This window comes from Felis catus, chromosome E1, assembly GCF_018350175.1.
Source record: "Felis catus isolate Fca126 chromosome E1, F.catus_Fca126_mat1.0, whole genome shotgun sequence".
Classification (NCBI taxonomy): domain Eukaryota; kingdom Metazoa; phylum Chordata; class Mammalia; order Carnivora; family Felidae; genus Felis; species Felis catus.
The window spans coordinates 16,206,897-16,224,917 of NC_058381.1; the positions used below are offsets into that span (position 1 = coordinate 16,206,897).

The 18,021-nt window shown below is 54.0% G+C and overlaps 1 protein-coding gene across 7 annotated transcripts in view; it reads right to left on the reverse strand.

Moving 5' to 3' along the window:
- The window catches only part of ABR (ABR activator of RhoGEF and GTPase), a 183,172-nt gene that overhangs the window by 80,907 nt on the left and 84,244 nt on the right, over positions 1 to 18,021 (reverse strand). For all 7 annotated transcript variants that reach the window (XM_045044863.1, XM_023243676.2, XM_023243678.2 and 4 more), the window contains exon 2: positions 13,438 to 13,622. In XM_045044863.1, the coding sequence (XP_044900798.1) occupies positions 13,438 to 13,622 (185 nt within the window). The remainder of the gene's footprint in view (positions 1 to 13,437; positions 13,623 to 18,021) is intronic.

Genomic DNA, 18,021 nt, shown 5'->3' on the forward strand with positions numbered 1-18,021 from the left:
TCTCTGCCTCGGGTTCTGACACCTTTGCGGAGGGGAGGCCAAGGCCTGGTGAGAAAACAGTTTCTATCACCACTGTGGCTGGGAGAACAAGATTTTGTGCAGAGGAGGCCCGATCCGCGTCACCACAACAGAAGCAAAAGTGCCAGCCAGGTTCTGCAGAAGGGCCCCCTTGGACGGCCGGAGATGCCATATCTCCTACTCACAGATGCTGCTGAGATGAGCAATCCCACCTCCGTGGGGCTCTTTTCGCTCAAGAGGGGCCTCCGCCCAGGAGAGCCAGCCCCACAGCAGAGAGTACAAGGAACCCAGGGAGATGACACCAGCAGCCCTTCCCACTCCCAGCAGGCTTCCCCTGGGCTTCCTCAGGGGTTACAAAGCTCAATCCGTCCAGACAGCGAAGAGCACAATCTGGTGGTCTAGGCCTCAGCAGGAGAGGAGCAGACACTTACTCTCTTGAGGGAAGAGTTTAGGGGCAGCACCTGGGGAAAGCTGTTTCCCAGCACAACACCTAGGGCAAAGGTTGCAAACTCCAGCAGCCCTCAGGGTGCAGGTAAGAGCAGCGAAGTGCACCAGGTAGGGGCTGGGTGAAAAAACCACCACTCAGCTCCAGTTCATGGCTGCTAGGGGCAACGCAGGCTTCAGGTCGCCCCATCTCAGATTGTTCTAGAGAACCTGGAAATTTGGAGTCTTAGGTGATATCTCTCAATTTTATTAAAAAAAAAATTTTTTTTTAACGTTTCTTTTTTGAGAGAGAGACACACAGAGCATGAGCAGGGGAGGGGCAGAAAGAGAGAGGGAGACACAGAATCGGAAACAGGCCCCAGGCTCTGAGCTGTCAGCACAGAGCCTGTCGCGGGGCTTGAACTCACAAGCCGTGAGATCATGACCTGAGCCAGACGTTTAACCGACCGAACCACGCAGGCGCCCTGATATCTCTCAATTTTAAAAGGATGGCAGATGAATTAATTAAAACAAAACATGGTGCGCTCTAAATGAAACACATCCGTGAACTGAATTAGGCCCAAGACAAGGTTGCTGCCTTCTCGCAGCTGGTTGTTTCTCTAAGGGAAGTTGAGAGCTGTGTAGGTGTAGGGGGCAGGGTGGTGGTGTTCCCCGAATATCCCCTCTGCCCCGTTTCCTCATTGGATCCGGCATCTTGGAATCCAGTTCAGCTTCACATACTACCAACACACCACTTACCTTTGTAAACCTGCATCATAGGTGCCACCACCCAGGTAGATCAAGTGAAAATTCAGGACTCTGGGTGGGGAGCCCTGAAGCTTCATACCCACTCAAGCCAACCCCCTCAACCTGCCACCAGCCCCCCAACAGTGTCTCCAGCCAGGGATTCCCTTGGCTTTCTCCTCATACACACGCTCTCAATGATGCAGTGTTGGAGCTGTCCATCAGCGCGCGTATCTACCACCAGCCTCCTTACGCACGTGTCATAGCTCCTGTCAGGTGGTAATGGCCTTGGCGGGGAAGGGTCAGACTCTTGGGAGATGAGTTCCAAAGGAATGTCAACCGTGCATCATCTTGTCATTACCTCTCCTTTCCACTGGACACCTCAGCTGAGAACAGGGCCCCTGGCTGAGCCTCCAAGCGGGATGGAGAGTTGAGGGGAGAGGAGGGAAAAGGAGAAGAATGGAAACAGTTTCTAATCCCAAATCCCCAAAGAAGTCTGTGGAAGCTCTGAGCTCAAGATGGGGCTTGTGCCATTTGCTAGAGCAGAGAAGCTGTCCTCACCACTGACAGGCTCCTCCCTGTCACCAAAGCTGAAATAGAGACTGAGGGATTTGGGGTAGGCTCTTTGGGGCCTCAGGACTGACAGGGCTTCACAGAGGCACACCCCACCTTACAGCCCGCCCCCTCCCTCAGTCCCTGGTTTTTCCCTGTCCCTGCCCTGGCTGGGTTATAAATAGCCAGAGCACATCTGAAGGGCCCTTTCAGCCACAATTCCTCATTTGGTTTGGGCGGGCGAGGCTGTTCCCAGTGCTTGGGAACAACCAGGCCTGGCATTCCCCAGAGCACAAGTGTGCCAGCCCGGGGCTCTATGCCACAGTTTCTGCCTCGCACCCCGCAAGCTTCAAGTGCGTGGCAGGACTGACCCACTGGTCAGACGTACAGGTGGAATGGGAGAAGGGTCTAAAAGCCCAAGGGTTCCTCTGGTGTCCCTTCCCCCACCCAATCGGGGAAGCGCCTTCAGAAGTCTCCTGGAGTATTCCTGACTTCATTCCCCATGCCCCTAACCAGCAGAGCCGGATCAACACCCGCTTCTTCCCCAAACCCTGAGACCTCTCAGAAGCTGCTCCCTAAACATCCAAGGCATCTCTGCTCCACCCCACCCCAGCTGGCTGGAAATTCCCGTGAGTAACTAGAATGCCCTTCCATCTCCATCGGGCATACAGACACCACTCAGAGGCCCTCAGTCCTCCCCCTGGGGGGGAAGTGACTCACAAGTCCCAGCAATGCCCCCTCCCTTTCCCCTACGAATGCCCTGAGCCAGCCCTGGACCTGAGCTTCCTCCCAGCATCCTCCACACTCCGCTGCTTCAGCCTGGCTCCCGCTCCTCCTCTCCAGAGAAGCAGCCTGCTCCAAAGGTCCCTAAACTGCCGTATCCCAAAGTCGGAGACCTCCCTCTCCCACTCCTTGGCCTCCGCAGTCTGGCCTTTCTCCAATCCCTCAGCTCCTGTAAGCATGCTGGTGCTGCTCTGACCGCTCTGCTTTAGGCTGGCCCTCCTTACTTCTGCCTCCTGTCAGCATGGAGTCACCCATTCAGGACCCCGGCCCCAGCCCGCTGCTCTCCACCATTGAAGAAGCCTTCCCTTCTTGCTTCCAGGCCCAAGGCAGCCCATCACCATTTGTAACCCAGCACCTTGCTCAGCTCCAAGCACGACACCTATGCTGGCAGCTGGGTCTCCTCACTTGGAAGTCCCACCAACAGCCCGTTAACTCCACATACCCAGACCAAACGACGCCCACCCCCATGCCAGCTTCCCCTTCTGGCTTCTCCACTTCTGTCGGCAGGGCCACCATCTTGCGACTCTTCCTTCCCTCAGGCCCCACATCCCTTTTACTGAGTCCCCTTCGTTCTTCCTTTTTTTTTTTCCCTTTTCTTAAAGCCACCACCTGACCAAAGTTTGCAGCATCTCACCCCTGCACAGCCAAAATAATATTCCATTTTGAGTCCTGATCTTGCCTGTCCATCTATCTGCTCCCTTGTTTGTCCCTTCATACCCAGAGAAAGCTTGGCATTACACACACAAATCTGGGAGACACAGCCTTTAGAGTGCTCTCAACCTATAGGAACTGAAGGACATAGGAACAAAAGAGACAGTGTCTCAGTGATCAACACAGTGGGGACATAGGACAAAGGCAGATTCCTGCCTCAGAGGAAAAGCTTCACAGGAGAGTGGCTTCTAAGCAGCATCTGGAAAGAGTTGGGAAAGAGGTGGCGCCTGGGTGGCTCAGTTTGAGCGACCAACTTCGGCTCAGGTCTTGATCTCACAGCTTGTGGGTTCGAACCCTGCGTCAGGCTCTGTGCTGACAGCTTAGGATTCCCTGCTTAGGATTCTGTGTCTCCCTCTCTCTCTACCCCTCCCCCATGCACGCTGTTTCTCTCTCTCTCTCTCTCAGAAATACATAAACGTTAAAAAAATTTAAAAAAAGAAAAAAGAAAAGGGGAAGAGTTTGCAGGCAAAGGGAGGAAGACAAAAAGGAGAACTTTCTGTAAGCAAACACAGATGGAGAAGAGAATAGAAAAGGGGCAGGAGGTGAACTTGGAGATGTGGCTGGAACCACGCTGTGGAGGGCAAGGAGCATCGACTGAGATTTCTGACATTTGTCAAGCCCACGCTCTCAAAGCCACCGATAGTCTCCTCTCCCCAAACCCCACGGCCTTCCCTTACACTCATTCTCCATCCCTCATTCTCACAGCCACTGAATCAATAAGTATCTATCAACTGCCTGCTGTGCACTGGGCATTCGTATCACACCCACGAACGGGACACTACGTCTACCGCCACGGAGCTGACGGGCTCGGGGACAGATTGACCGCTGTGAGCCACAGCAGTGCCAGGAGCGGGGCGCAATCTCAGAACTATGGGGCTGAGGTACAACTCTCCCAGGAAGGAGATCACGGAAATGTCTATTTGTGATGTTAAACGTTCACACCCTCTGACGCAGCAACTCCACTTTAAGGGCTTTTTCTGCAAACACATTTCTAAGATCTGTGTACAATGACATTCACTGCAGCCCAAGGCCAGAAACACCCAAATGTCCGGCAGAAGGGGACGGCCAAGTGTGTCAAGTGGACCGTGCATGCAGTCATGTCACATGGTAAAATAAGGAGAAGTACACAACCGACTTTTAACAGAAGTTTTGTCTGGAGGATGGCACTTGGGGAGGCTTTCACTTTCTACATTACAGATTTCTGTAAAGTCTGGGTTTTCAGTGAGGTAATCAGGGAAAATAAAGAAGTTAAAAAAAGAAGTGTGGTAACTGCTCCGGCTGGGAAAGTAGAGTGAGTGGCAGCTCTCTCCACCTCACAGAGAGCACAAGACAGCCGATGCCGCCAAGGGGGAGTCCTAGAAGGTTCTCTGCGGGAGGTCACCTTGAAACTCACACTTGAAAATGAACAGGGGCTAGCCATGCCAGTGGGGGCGGCGGGGGAGGGCAGACGGGACTGGAGGAGGCACAATGAAATGAATTCAGTTGGGTGGCGAGTGTTCATTCAATAAGCCAACTGATGTTTACTGAGCATCTATTATGTGCCAGGCCCAGTTCTAGGCACTAGCGTTTTCAACGAGCAAGCATTTGGTTATGAAACGGGCAAACCTCCATCGTGGAGCTCACATTCTAGTTGGGGGGTTGGTCAAGAGGCTGCAGAAGTAGGCAGCAGTCAAGTGGTCAGATCAGGCAGGGTCTTGGCAGCATTGCTAAGGGTTGGATTTTACCAAAAGGAGAGAGGGAAGGGCAATGAAGAGTTTTAAGCAGGGAATGACAGGACCATTGTTCAATGGTCATCCCTCCCACTGACATCAGATTATTCTTTCTAAAACATTGCTCACTCCATGCCCAGCAGGAAGCCACCAAATCAGCCCAAACAAGGGCACTGGGGCCCTTGCTGGTGATTCAACCAATCCAAGTGTTGACAACACCCTCTGAAAGGCCAGGCACATTCCCACCTCCGGGCCTGTCCTGGGCTTGAAGCCCCTTCCTCCTCCTCTCTGACTATCCCAGGCTCAAGCCCCACCATATTTGCTGGAGCTCAGTGGGGCCAATAAGAACTGACCCCAGGGGGCCAGTGCCAGGAGCAGACAGAGTCAGCTACAGCCATAGATGGAAGCAGATTCATCATCTTCCTGATAATTGTGCTCCCCATTCTGCCTTCCCTTCTCTGTCATAGAAGTCACTCCAATAATCATATATAGGGTTTTTATATAAAGCAAATGTTGGGTCTAAGCCCATACTGACACTATTTGTACAGTAAAACAAAACCAAAACCAAAAAGAACTTCCCTAGATTCTGGATATGAATCCTCCCTCTGCTTCTTGACGTTTGTGTGACCCTGGGCAAGTCATTCAAACACCCTGGGCCTCAGTTTCCTCATCTGTAAAATGGGGATAATCATAGCACCAATTCTAGGGTTGCAGTCAGGACTAGTCCATGTAGGGCAATGCCTGGCAAGTGTCGGCCCTTATTAGGCACCAGCTATCCTTTTTTTTTGGCAGTGGTGGTGGGGTGTGGGGAGCACAGAAGTGGGGAGCCCTAGCTCACTCTCAGCCTCACTCCCCACCTCTTCCAATGAACCCAATGCCCAGCCACACCAGGCCATTCTCCTTTTCTCAAATCTCCAGAGATTTCCCCACATTCCAGAACTTACACAGCCCTCTTTATCTAGAACGTCCCTCCTGACCAATGCCCAGGCAGAACACTACCTATGAGGCTGCCTCCTACATGCTCCCCACCCTGATTGCCCCACCTGAGGTCACATGACTCCTCCCTTGGGACGCTGTACATCTTTCAAGGCTGTTGCACAGATGGCCTTGAAATAGAGTGTGTGTGTGTATGAGAGGGGTTAGGGGCAACCCCTGCTCATGCTAATTCCCCACAATATCTTATAAAATGTGGGTGCTCAGAAAATACTTGGTGAGTGGAAATCGAAGCTTACAGGGCAAGGCAAAGGGTCTCCCAAAAAGATAAATCAAGTTGTTGAGGTTGGATGGATGGTTCCTATGGAAACTGGTCATATGATAAGAGGCTCATAGGGCCAAAGGGAACAGTCCTACCAAAGGAAACAGGTTGAAGGGGAGGAGGGGTAAGCACCCACTGGCGCCAAGTGAGTGGGCCAGGCGTGGCTTTATCTCAAGTTCCCAGCACTTCCCTCCTTCCTTAGCTCACAAACCCCTGGCGGGGGGCGGGGGGTGTCCCGGAAGGTGGGCTTAAGGGGAACACCCTTGCAGTGGGGGCCAGGGAGAAGGGAAGGCAGACTGTAGCCAAGTGAGAAATGGCCCAAGACAAGTCTAACCTCCTTCCCAGCACCTGGGCTCTCCTCTGTGTGCCTCTCTTCCCCCTGAATCCTCCACAGCGGTGCCCTCCACAGGGGCCCTCACCACGCAAGAATGCCACTGGGGGCTGAGCCCCCTCTGCCAGGACTAGAGCAGGGACAGGAGGGTCTGAGGGCAGCCAGAGCCAGGGACTCATGGAGAACTGGGTTCACATCCCAAGAGAGATTCAAATTCAACTATCACCTCCGGAACGGGTCCTCTGTGCAGCCCAGACAGAACAAGGTGTTCTCGCAGTTACTATGTCACTTGGTCCTCGCGGTAGCCCTTCCGGACAGGAGGTATTTATCCTCATTTTCAGCTGAGGGTACCAAGACTCTGCAAGTTGCCCAAAGCCACGCAGCCAGAAAGAGGTAAAAGAAAGGCGCAGAGGGCAATGTTCTGGAGACAAAGCAGAGAGCAGCTGTGACGAGTACCTCCCACTCACCAGGTGTGGGACCTTAGGTGAGTTGTGTAACCTCTTTGCACCTGAGTTTCCACATCTGTGAAATAGGGCAATAATGGTGCCTTGCTCACGAGGTCGTGGCGAGGGCTAAATAAGTTAATGCTTAGAAAGTGCTGTAACACAGTGCCTGCATTTCATAAGTGCTATGGAAGTGTTTTTTTTCTTTTCTTCTTCTTCTTTTTTTTTTAATTTAGAGAGGGAGAGAGAGCATGGGGGGAGGGAGGGGCAGAGGGAGAGAGAGACAGAGAGAGACAGAGACAGAGAGAGAGAGAATCCCAAGCAGGCTCCACGCTCAGCACGAAGTCCAACCTGGGGCTCGATCCTACGACCCTGGGATCATGACCTGAGCCAATACCGAGAGTTGGATGCTTAACTGACCAAGCCACCCAGGAGCCCCTCTGGAAGTGTTTCTATGAGCTCTTTTTCCTTTTGCCACATGGGCAGGATGGTGAGGGGTCTGGAAACCCTCCAGACAGAAGCACCCAGTTGGTAACCCTGAGGGTGGCAGGCTCACCAGTGCATCATCCGTGTGAAAGAAAGCGCTGGCACCCACTAGTGGAGAAACTGGGTGACAGTGATGGAAAACAGTCCCTGGGGCAAGAGCCAGCCTGCTGGCCTGGAGGAGGTGCTCTGCCCTTCTGCACAAACCCCTTGCCTCTGGCCACAGGGTGGCTCACTTTTGTGAGAGCACATTCTTAGGGGTGGGGCTTCTAGGGTGCTTAGTTCGCACGCAATTTCACCCCAGTTGGTGTGATTACATGTAGGTCAGTCCGCCTCCCTGCCCCACCCCTGGAGACTCCAGGGCCTCAAGTGCAGAGGATGGTCCTGGCTGAGCTCACCCTCACAGCCACAGTGCCTGGGACCTGCAGGAGATCAGCATCCCTTCACTGAATGTCCCTTTGGAAGAAGCGTTAGGGGTGGATGTGAAATCCATCACGGAACTCTGATCCCAGCATGCTGGCAGGGAGGGGCAGGTGCAGACAGGCTGTGAGAGCTACAGGGATGCTCCAGGTCAGCCAGGTGTGGTCAACCACAGAAGGCCGGATCCGAGCCAGGTGTGAAGAGGGCAACGGGCCAGAGAGGACCTGCCGTGGAGGGGGCTGAGGTTGCAACCAGGGCGCTATGTCTCCCTACTTCCTACTCACCTCCTTCTCAACCCAGACAAGCCAGGGAACCCCCCTGAACCTTAGTTTCTTCATCTACAAATGGGGTGGGAGCTCACCCAGTAATGGGAGGAGTTAGGAGGCAATGAAGCCCATGGGCTCCGAGCTCGCCACCTGGTAGCGGTGGGGCCCAAAGATCCAGAAACGGACAAGTAGGGGGCAAGGCTGCTGAGACAGGACGCTGGAAACTTGAGGAGAGTCTGTCTCTGATTCCACTGGCAGATGGAAACTCCTGAGAGGAGTAAAGACCACGGCAGCCGCTAGCCCACCCAACCCAGGCCTCTAACAATGTCCAGAGGGACCAGACTGGGACACAATCTCACATGCTCTGGCTCTCCACCTGGCTCCTCCATTCACCTGGAAGCAACCTCAACTCCCCAAACCCAACCATCGGAAGGGACTGAAGAAGGAAAGAGGGAGCAGAGATCTCCCGAACTTCATGCCTTGAGACTGCATCTGAGTCCTTCCTCCTTGGCCACTTGGTACTACTCAGTTCAGTTCCACAAACAGCAGGTGCCAGGAGCTGCGGAGGGGGGCCGTGGAAACGACCGGGGACTGGGGCTCCCGATCTCACGGGGCCGACCGGCCCCACAAGGAACGGTGCACTCTTCCCAAAGGGCAAAGGGCTCAGCGACGGGCTGTAAAACCTCACAAGGGAGGTGGTGTCCGAGAGACCTGAGTTTCAACAAATCTCTGGCCCCGCTGGCTAGTCTTGGGTGAATTACGTCACCTCTGCCAGCCTGTTTCCTCAACTGTAAGATGACGATTACCGCGCCAACTTCACAGGCCCTGAATGAGATAACCTGTGTAAAAGGCTCAGCGCAAGTCCAGGCAGCTGTGACGAGGAGAAATGGGTGGGGGAGATGGAAGGACAACGGTGACCGTTTCAACGCCCCCCCCCCCCGCCGCCCTTACTCTGGTCTCTCCCGCTGGCTAAAGTCTGAACCCCTCCATCCGGCCTTTTATTAGATGCCTCTGACCTGCCTCTGGATACCCCCGGAACTACAGAACAAGTCTGACACTGAGCAGTCCCACCAACGTGGGTACAGACTCTACAATCTGCAAAGCGCCCTGCCTGACACCGTCTCACGGAAACCTCATGACGGGTGTGGGCGGTCAGGAGGGAGGAAATTCTCAGTATCTTCCCTTTACAGATGAGTAGATTGGAGCCAGACAGGGGGCGTGGCATCCCTCAGGTCACACAGCTAGTCGGCGGAAGCCCGGAGACAACACCCAGATCTTTTCTCTGCCTTGTTTCCACTTTTTACCGTGTCTCCCAAGGGGGCAGAAGGAGGAGTCTCTGGCTTACAGGGAGCAAGCTTTTCTGTATGACCATGGTCCTGGCAGAGGAACGTGTACCCCAACTTGTCAGCTGAGATCAAGAGTCCCTGCCCTGCCTTCCCAAGGTGAAATCAGGCACTGTCGGTCGAATCGAGCCACCAGTGACGTGACGCCCTGGCCCTACTAAGGGGCTCTGCTCAGCCTGGGCTTGAGGGAAGGGGAGGGTCTGCAGGGCAGGGCTTGAGGTTTCCCCCGAGGCCTAGTGGGCTTCACAGCTGGGGCACACCGAAGACAAGAGCAGCAGAGCCAGGCTGTAGGGGGCAGGTTGGGGAGCGAGGAGACTGGGACACCACAGAGACCTGGCTCTATCTGGGCCACCATACCTGGCAGGAAAGGAGGTTGCAGAAGCAGATTCAGTCCTTGTCTAGCTAATATTCATTAGACCAGGTCCTTACAATGGTCTTGGCTCCAAAAACAGGCGAGAAAAGTCTCGTGGGTCCCAGTCGCCAAGGGCTGAGCACCCACGGTGAGCCAGACCCAGAGCTGCGGGCTTCACCTGAGCTATCCCAGTCTCTCCCCAACAATCCAGGCAGCTGGTCCTATTTCGAGATGAGGAAAGTGAGGCTCGGAGGGGTCATGGCACTCATCCAGGGCCTTACAGCTAGAGAGTAGCAGGTGTTCACCTATCCAAAGCTCGTGTTCCTTCCGTTCTCTGGGCTGCTGCACGAGTGAGACTGTCAAGATTGTTACATTTATGTGTCACAACCTGACTGGGCCCAGACATTCGGTCAAAGTTATTCTGAGTGTGCCATGAGGGCATTTCTGAGTGAGATTAACATTTGCATCAGGCAACTGAGTATAGCTGCTTCTCTCCCTGATGGGGGTGGTGGGCCTCATCTAATCAACTGAAGACCCAAGTAGAACAAAAAGGCCTAATAAAAGGGAACTCTTCCTGCCAGTCAAGCTGAGACACGAGTCTCTTCCAGGCTTTAGCCTCAGACTGAAACACTGGCCCTTCTTGGATTTCGAGCCTGCTGGCTTTCAGACTAGAATTCACACTATTTGGCCCTGCTGGTTCTTTAGGCCTTCAGACTCAACCTGGAACTATTACATCATTCCTGGGTGTCCAGCTTGCTGACTGCAGATCTTGGTACTTCTTGGCCTCCATAATGAAGTGTGCCAATTCCATGATCAAGGGCAGCTGGGTGGCTCAGTCGGTTAAGTGTCCGACTTCGGCTCAGGTCATGATCTCATGGTTCGTGGGTGCGAGCCCCGCGTCGGGCTCTGGGCTGACCGCTCAGAGCCTGGAGCCCGCTTCGGATTCTGTGTCTCCCTCTGTCTGCCCCTCCCCTGCTTGCACTCTGTCTCTCGCATTGTCTCTGTCGGGCTCTGTGCTGACAGCTTGGAGCCTGGAGCCCGCTTCGGATTCTGTGTTTCCCTGTCTCTGTGCTCCTCCCCCACTCATGCTCTGTCTCTCTCTCAAAAATAAATAAACATTAAAAAAAAATAAATCTCCCTACAGATATAGATAGGCATCCCATTGGTTCTGTTCTCTGGAGGACCAAACCTTAGGCTTCCCAGCACAAGTTGGCTGCGTACAGGGCTGTGAAATGCCCAGCTGCCAGAGGCCAGACATCTGAATACTTAGAACAATCGTCTGATTTGGTCCAAAAGTCCCCTTGGTTCCCAAGGCCCCAACAGGAAGCCTGGCAGGGAGGAGACCTGCCTAGCCAAATGAAACAGAGCCAAGTAGCAAAAACCTTGGTTTTCTGTTTTGTTTTGTTTTTAAACCAAAATAGCGCCCAAGTACTCAGGAAGGGGTGTGTCAACTCTCTGTGGCACCCCAATGTAAACAGCAATACTTGCAGAGTCCACTAGATGGGGCCAGTGACCCAGAGGAAAGGGCAGAAATGCAACTAACTCCGGGAAGGAAGGTGGGCCGGAAGGAGGTTCATCGGACTGGAATCTTCACCCGTATCCCCAAGTTGGATAAATGCTCCCCACCCCTACCTTGCATGACTTCTAGCCAATGGTGTAAAAAAATCAATTCCGGGGTTCCCAAGCACTTTAGTCAGTTCTCACTTAGCATCTCTGGATTTCAAAGTCCTCAAAAAAAACCCAGTTACTCACTCGTGAGCCACCAAACAAAATGGGCAGCCACAAAGTGAGGAAAGTCACTGGCTCAAAACCTCAGAGCTCCAGGCAAGGGGGGGTCTCCCGTTGTGCCTGTGATCTGTTTCACTGGGAAAAGCACCCACCAGCACCTTTCACCAAGGAATCTAAAAATCGATGGGCAAGCATGCCGGCGAGGCGGTCACGTGATGAGGGAAGGACCCGAGGCAGGAAGCAAGGAGGAAGGCAGGGGGGCGGGGGGAGGCAGAGAAGGGGGATGAACATGGCAGAGGCACTTCGCTTGTCAGCAAGCAGCTCTGTTTGGCCACACGTTCTCAACTCTCAGCCAGCATTCTTGGCTCTGGGTTGGGTCCTACAGTGAATCTTCCTGCACCTGCTCACAGTGGGGTAACAGCTGAGTCCTCCAGGGGGCCTCTGAGCTCTGTTTGGTCAGAGACCTGAAGGCAGAGATGGGAAGCAAGAGTTTTAGCCTTGTTTCCTCTGCTTGGCCTCAGTTCACGCCCCAGAATACTCCCTCCATCACTAGCAAAAATCCTGCCCTGCATGTCCGAGATGGTGGACTCTCGCCTTCCTTAGGATGACAGGGCAACACTCCAGAATGCCAGCTGTGGGGGTCCTGAACCTCACCCGTCCCCTCCACCTCCCACCTGCCCCCACCATCCATTTCCAAACTTGCACTGCCTGGCAGCCACGAAGCTCTGCCTCAGCCTCTGTTGCCATGGCAACAATGTGGCTTCCCTCAAGTGGGAAGCCGGTTGCCAAGGCCCTTGTTGCCAAAGGCTATAACAGCCACCCCAGTGTGTGAAGAGGGGGTGAGAGCTCTGCGGAGGGGTGGAAGGTGGCCAAGGAGGCTGGGAGGGAAAGAAGCAGGGGGTTCTCCAGAAATGGTAGAGTCCAGGCAGCCCTCCTGTGGAGCGGGGATTGCTGGGCTCTTAGGGAGGGGAACAAGTATCTCACAGCATCTGAGTGACTGCTCCTCGGGGTTGTTGGAGTAAAGGGGTCCCCCACAGAACGCATCTGGACAAGCCCTTTACCAAGCAGGACGAGACTCTCCATGCCCCAGCCCCCCAAATAGAGGAAGGGCTTTGATTCTCCCCAACTCCAGAAAAACAGCCCCCAGGAGCCCCTCTGCCGCACTTGCTCATGTGTCTCAGGTGCACACATACAAGCTGGGCCCAGACACAGCCAGTCCCTGCGGCCAGGAACGGCATGAATCACAAGGCTTGCAAACCTCCTGGCCCGTCTCAAAGCACATACTTAATATTCCTTGTAAAATGCTTCTCTTTGGAGCAGAGCTCCTATCAGCCGACAAGAGGAGAGGGGGACACCATTAGGGCTGATTCCCTTCCAGAGTCAACAGAGGCGGGCAGCATGGGGGGCCCTTGATCTTCAGGGAATGCTACGGAAGCAGCTCACTCCACCTCACAGAGAGCACGGAGACCAGCCTCGCTTTGCTGAGCCGGCATCTGTGCATTTACAGCCCACAGGCCATGTGCGCTGCTCTGGCCCAGAGAGAAGGGCCTGTTCCCTCCCCCAGGCCCCATCCTGCTAGAGAGGGGCTGGAAGAGAAAGCTGAGAGAGGAAGTGAGTGAGGGTGTCCAGAAGGCAGGGGAAGCAGATGGCTGGTAGAGGAGGCAGAGATAGGTGCAGGGGTGGCAGAGAGAGCAGCAGGTGGTGGTGGGGAGCCTAGTCTGAGGGGCCCAGGACTGGGATGAGGTGGCAAGGGCGCCAGGTCCACATTTCCCCAGCCCTGTTCTCCCAGTAGCGTCCCAGGCAGGGCCTGGTCCACAACACCCATGCCTGCCTTCCCCCCCCCCCCGCCCCCAGAAGGAAAAGCAGGTGCACCTACCCCAGGCGCCAGCCCCTCAGGTGGGGTGGGGGAGATGCTGTCCCCGCCGCCTTGGCCACGGGCACTGAGCTGGGGCGACATGGTGGGCGACTCGTCGATGTACGGCATGGTCTCCGAGCCCTCCGGGGGCCCCTTCTGCTCCTCATTCCCTTCTCCGTCGTAGTCGTCTGCCCCGTAGCTGAAGTCTGAGACAAGGAACAAGAAAGGCCACTGAGAGTCCTCCACGAGGGCTGCCAGGGACTGATAGCGCAGTGGGCGCCTGCGGCGACCCCCGGCTGCCATGCCCCCCGGTGCGGCATGCACGGCCAGGCCCGGGCGGGGGCTGCGTGGGGGCCCCGGGCCTCGAGAGGGGCTGGGGAGCGCCAGCAGGTCCTGGGGCTGCAGTTCAGGGGCTGCTGGGAGTAGGGGAGGAGCGGCTCCACGGTTGCCACCCGCCAAACAGCATGTCAGTCGTGGATTTCGAGCCGCTGTTTCCTCTGCCTCCTGCCTAATTCCAAGTCTAAAAATTCACAGTGGGAGCAGGAGGCAGGACGCTTCCAACTCTCCTCTCTGAGTCACCATTTTGCTTTTTATAGGGAATAAGGAGGTGGGGCGGGCCAGGCGATGTCACTTCCTGAGCCCCTCCTCCTTGGGTACCATTTGTACACCGAGCCGATGCCTGGTGTGGGGGGTAGAGCAGGTTTCGGGGCGGAGGGCTGAGGCACTGCACCCGGGGAGTCCTCACCCCTCTGAACGAGGCCCCTGCACAAGATGGAGCCCAAGGCTGGCACAGTGTGGGCGAGAAGGTGGCTCTGGGGCCTGGCAGGGACATGGTTTCACAGCAGACTCAAAAGCCGGCACTTATTTCTAGAATTTCAATGGAGGCTCCCTTCGGAGAAGAGGGAAGAAAGGGCTGCAGGGAAGTGGAGCTGCCGTTAACCCCCTTGGTGCTGCCAGCACCAACCAGGCTGCAGAGCCCACGCACATACACCCCTCCCGGGAACAGCGGGCCGGGCCCATGGGGGCACAGGGCAGCACCTCAGAAAGGCCCCCAAGCTCCACCGGTGGGGTCTCTCCTGCAGCAGCACAAGCGATCCTCTCACGGCTCCTCACCCCCTGGCTGGGCCTGGTCCCACCGTCCGCTCTGATTTCACTTCTTCCGGGATGTCCTCCCTGGCGTCCCAGCTCAGAACCACAGCACGTGGCCTTCTAGTGCCTCTGTTATCTTGCCCATTTGTCCCTGTACCTCTGGGGCAGGACCGGGGGGGGGGGTGCCTCAGTCACTGCTGTGTGCCCAGAACCCACGGGCGGACACGCGGCAGGATCTAGGGAAATGTGCGTGGAGGGAATGAATGAGCAGAGGAATGCACTGTCCCTCTCAGGTCTCAGGCTTGAGCCAAATGCTCCACGGGGCCCTGGCTCCTCCTCTTCTGTCACAACATACCAGCCCCAGGGCAGCCGGCAGCCTGAGAATGGTGTCAACAGGTCACCAGGGCGTCTGGCCACAGCTATACTCAGTCCAACCTGGCCCTTTGGCAGCCGAGAGCTTCCCCCAGCCTCGCTGCACCTGCTCCCTCTGACTTCCTCTCCAGTCCCCGTGCTGACGGCCCATTAAGCTGTCAAAGAACATAAACTATTTTTTTTCCCCCAGAACAGGCATGCAAGTGAAGAGTCACTGTGATGTGTGTGTGCCATGCACGTGGAAATAGGGCTCACTGACCAGAGGACACAGGACCTATGCGTGAGGTTGGCGGGCCGTGAGCCGACTCTGCTATTTCCATGGGGCAGGAGGGAGAAAGAGAAGCCACAGCATCCATTCTGCCCAAGTCTGGCACTGTGAGGGGGCCCGGCTGTTTGGGGAGACCTACTCACTTTGGAGAAGCACAGGGAGGGAATGGAACATCACGTTAACCTGCCATGTCTCCTCCAGGAGGCTCCAGGCTCTCCTATGAGTGTCTGGAGTCGTGGTCAGGGGTTCGAGCTATGGTGAACCCTGACCCGGCCAACAGTTCAGATTCCAGCAGGCCGTGCTGACTCTCCTATACGCTGACCTGTGTTTCCAGGGGTCGCAGGACCAGATCCGTTAGTCTTAATTTATTTATTTCCAAGGGGCAGAAGGAACAACAGGGAGGGTGGTAAGGCTCGCCTCTACCACACGGTCTGGAGTTGCCTGGGTCACGGCAAGGCGGGAAGGTCTCCGGTGGCCTTCCCTCATGTGTGCACGATTCAGCCTTATCAAGTGGTGGCTCCTGCTCCTCTCAGCCCAGCCGCGTCTATACAGCTGTTCTCACCCATCCCCTGTTTGCAGACGTCTCTGAGTTTCGGAGAGATTTGCGGCAAGGATCTGAACCCAAGTCTGTCTGTCTCCACATGCCATCCTTTCCCCTTTGAGCTTCACTGACCTTCCAGAGAAATCTACTTCCGCAGCTCTCCTTGTCAGGGGAGGCTGACCAAAGTGGGGAGGGAAGGGTGCCAGCCATAGCAGTGGGGGAGGCCCAGAAGTGGAGAGAATGCATACAGAGCTCTCTGCAAATGTTCTTAGATGCTTTTCCTTTCGTTCCACCCTCTGTAAAACGCTGACAGCCCAGGAAGTCAGTCAGAGACCCAGGAGAGCCCCTACCAGGAAAAGGGATATAAAAGAAACCCACCCTCAGAGAAGGAAGGAGTCCTGGGGACTCAGGAGGATGGAAAACTACCAAGCACAGGCTTCAGTTTATGAGAGGCCATGGATAGAAAGGCTGATTTGACCATGGCTTGGCCACTAGGTCTCAAAAGAGAAAAGTCAGAGGAGGCTGCTAACAGCCAATATCCATTTCCCCTCCTGGTAACAGAAATATCATTATATTTGGAGTGGCAGTGTGCCCAGTGGCTAGCTAAAAGACTACTTTCTCTAGTGGTGTGGGCCATGTGAATAAGTTCCAACCAATGAGATGTTAAGTGGATATGTGTGAAACCTTGAGGAAGGCTGCTAAGAAAGATTGGTCTAGCTGTAAGGTATGCCATTCCTCCCTCCCCTCCATGTTTCCTCCTTCTATTGCCAGTTTGGAAAGCAGATGGGATGGCTGGAGCTCCAGCAGCCATATTAAACCATGAGGTGATATTGAGGCTAGAAGCCAGCGCTGAAGATAGCTGAGTGCAAAGCCAGGAACCTGGGCTGGTGATGGCACAATGAACTGCCATACCACTCCAGGACTGTCTACCTCCAGACTTCTTTTAGAGGAGAGGCGAAAAAACTGCTTGTTATGTAAGCCACTATTATTTAGTTTTTATGTTATATGTAGTCAAACTTATTTATAACTGACCCAGATGATTTTCTTGACCTTCTGTCTGAGTGCTTTTCCTACTGCCTTCACTATTCTTTCTAAGTCTCCTTGGTGGAATCCTCTTGCTCTGCCCACCCCTTAAAAATAGGTATTCCTTATATATCCTTACAATAAAGGACCAATAAAAAGGGACAAACTACTGATACATAGAACAACAAAAATAACTCTTACAAGCACTATGGTAAGTGAAAGAATCCAGACACAAAGGAGCACATCTTGTATGGTTCCACTTACATGATGTTCTAGAACAGACAAAAGTAATCTATGGTTGAAAACAAACAGAAAATAGCAGTTACCTCTGGGGTTGGGGTAGGGACAGCAGTTGATTGTAAGGGGCACAGGGAACTGTCCGGGGCGATAGAAATGTTCTGTGTCTTGACAGGGATTTGGGGTACACAGGTTGACGCCTCCATCACCTTCATCAAATACATATACATATTTCACTAAATATTGAACACTAGTTAATGATATCCACGCTTAAGTGCTGCAGGGAAGAGTACTGCTGTCTTCAACTTACTCTGAAACACAGGAAAAAACAAGATGGAGGGGCACCTGGGTGGTTCAGTTGGTTAAGAGTCCAACTCTTGATCTCGGCTCAGGTCATGATCTCACCGTTCATGAGTTCAACCCCCGCATTGGGCTCTGCCCTGACAGTGTGGAGCCTGCTTGGGATTCTCTCTCTCTCTCTCTCTCTCTCTCTCTCTCTCTCTCTCTCTCTCAAAATACATAAACTTTAAAAAATAAAAAACATAAAATGTTAACCTCCCTGTAATCAAAGAAAATTGATTTTGTGTGTGTGTGTTGGGGGGGTTGTGATTGTTGCTGTTTTTCTATCAAATCAGCAAGGTTAAAAAAATACCCAAAGTTTCCAGGGAACAGGTACCCTCAGAAACTCGTGGAGGGTATGGGGGTACATGGCTGGCTTGAGTGGTGGAGTGTGCAACTTTTGATCTCAGGGTTGTTTGAACCCCACGTTGTATGTAGAGATTACTTAAAAATAAAATCTTAGGGGCGCCTGGGTGGCTCAGTCGGCTGGGTGTCCGACTTTGGCTCAGGTCATGATCTTGCAGTTCATGGGTTCAAGCCCCGGGTCGGGCTCTGTGCTGACAACTCAGAGCCTGGAGCCTGCTTTGGATTCTGTCTCCCTCTCTCTCTGTCCCTCCCCTACTCGTGCTGTCTCACTCACTCTCTCTCAAAAAATAAATAAAAACATTTTTTAAATTAAAAAATAAAATAAAATCTTAAAAAGAGAAACTCTTGGAGGGTATGTACACCTGGGACA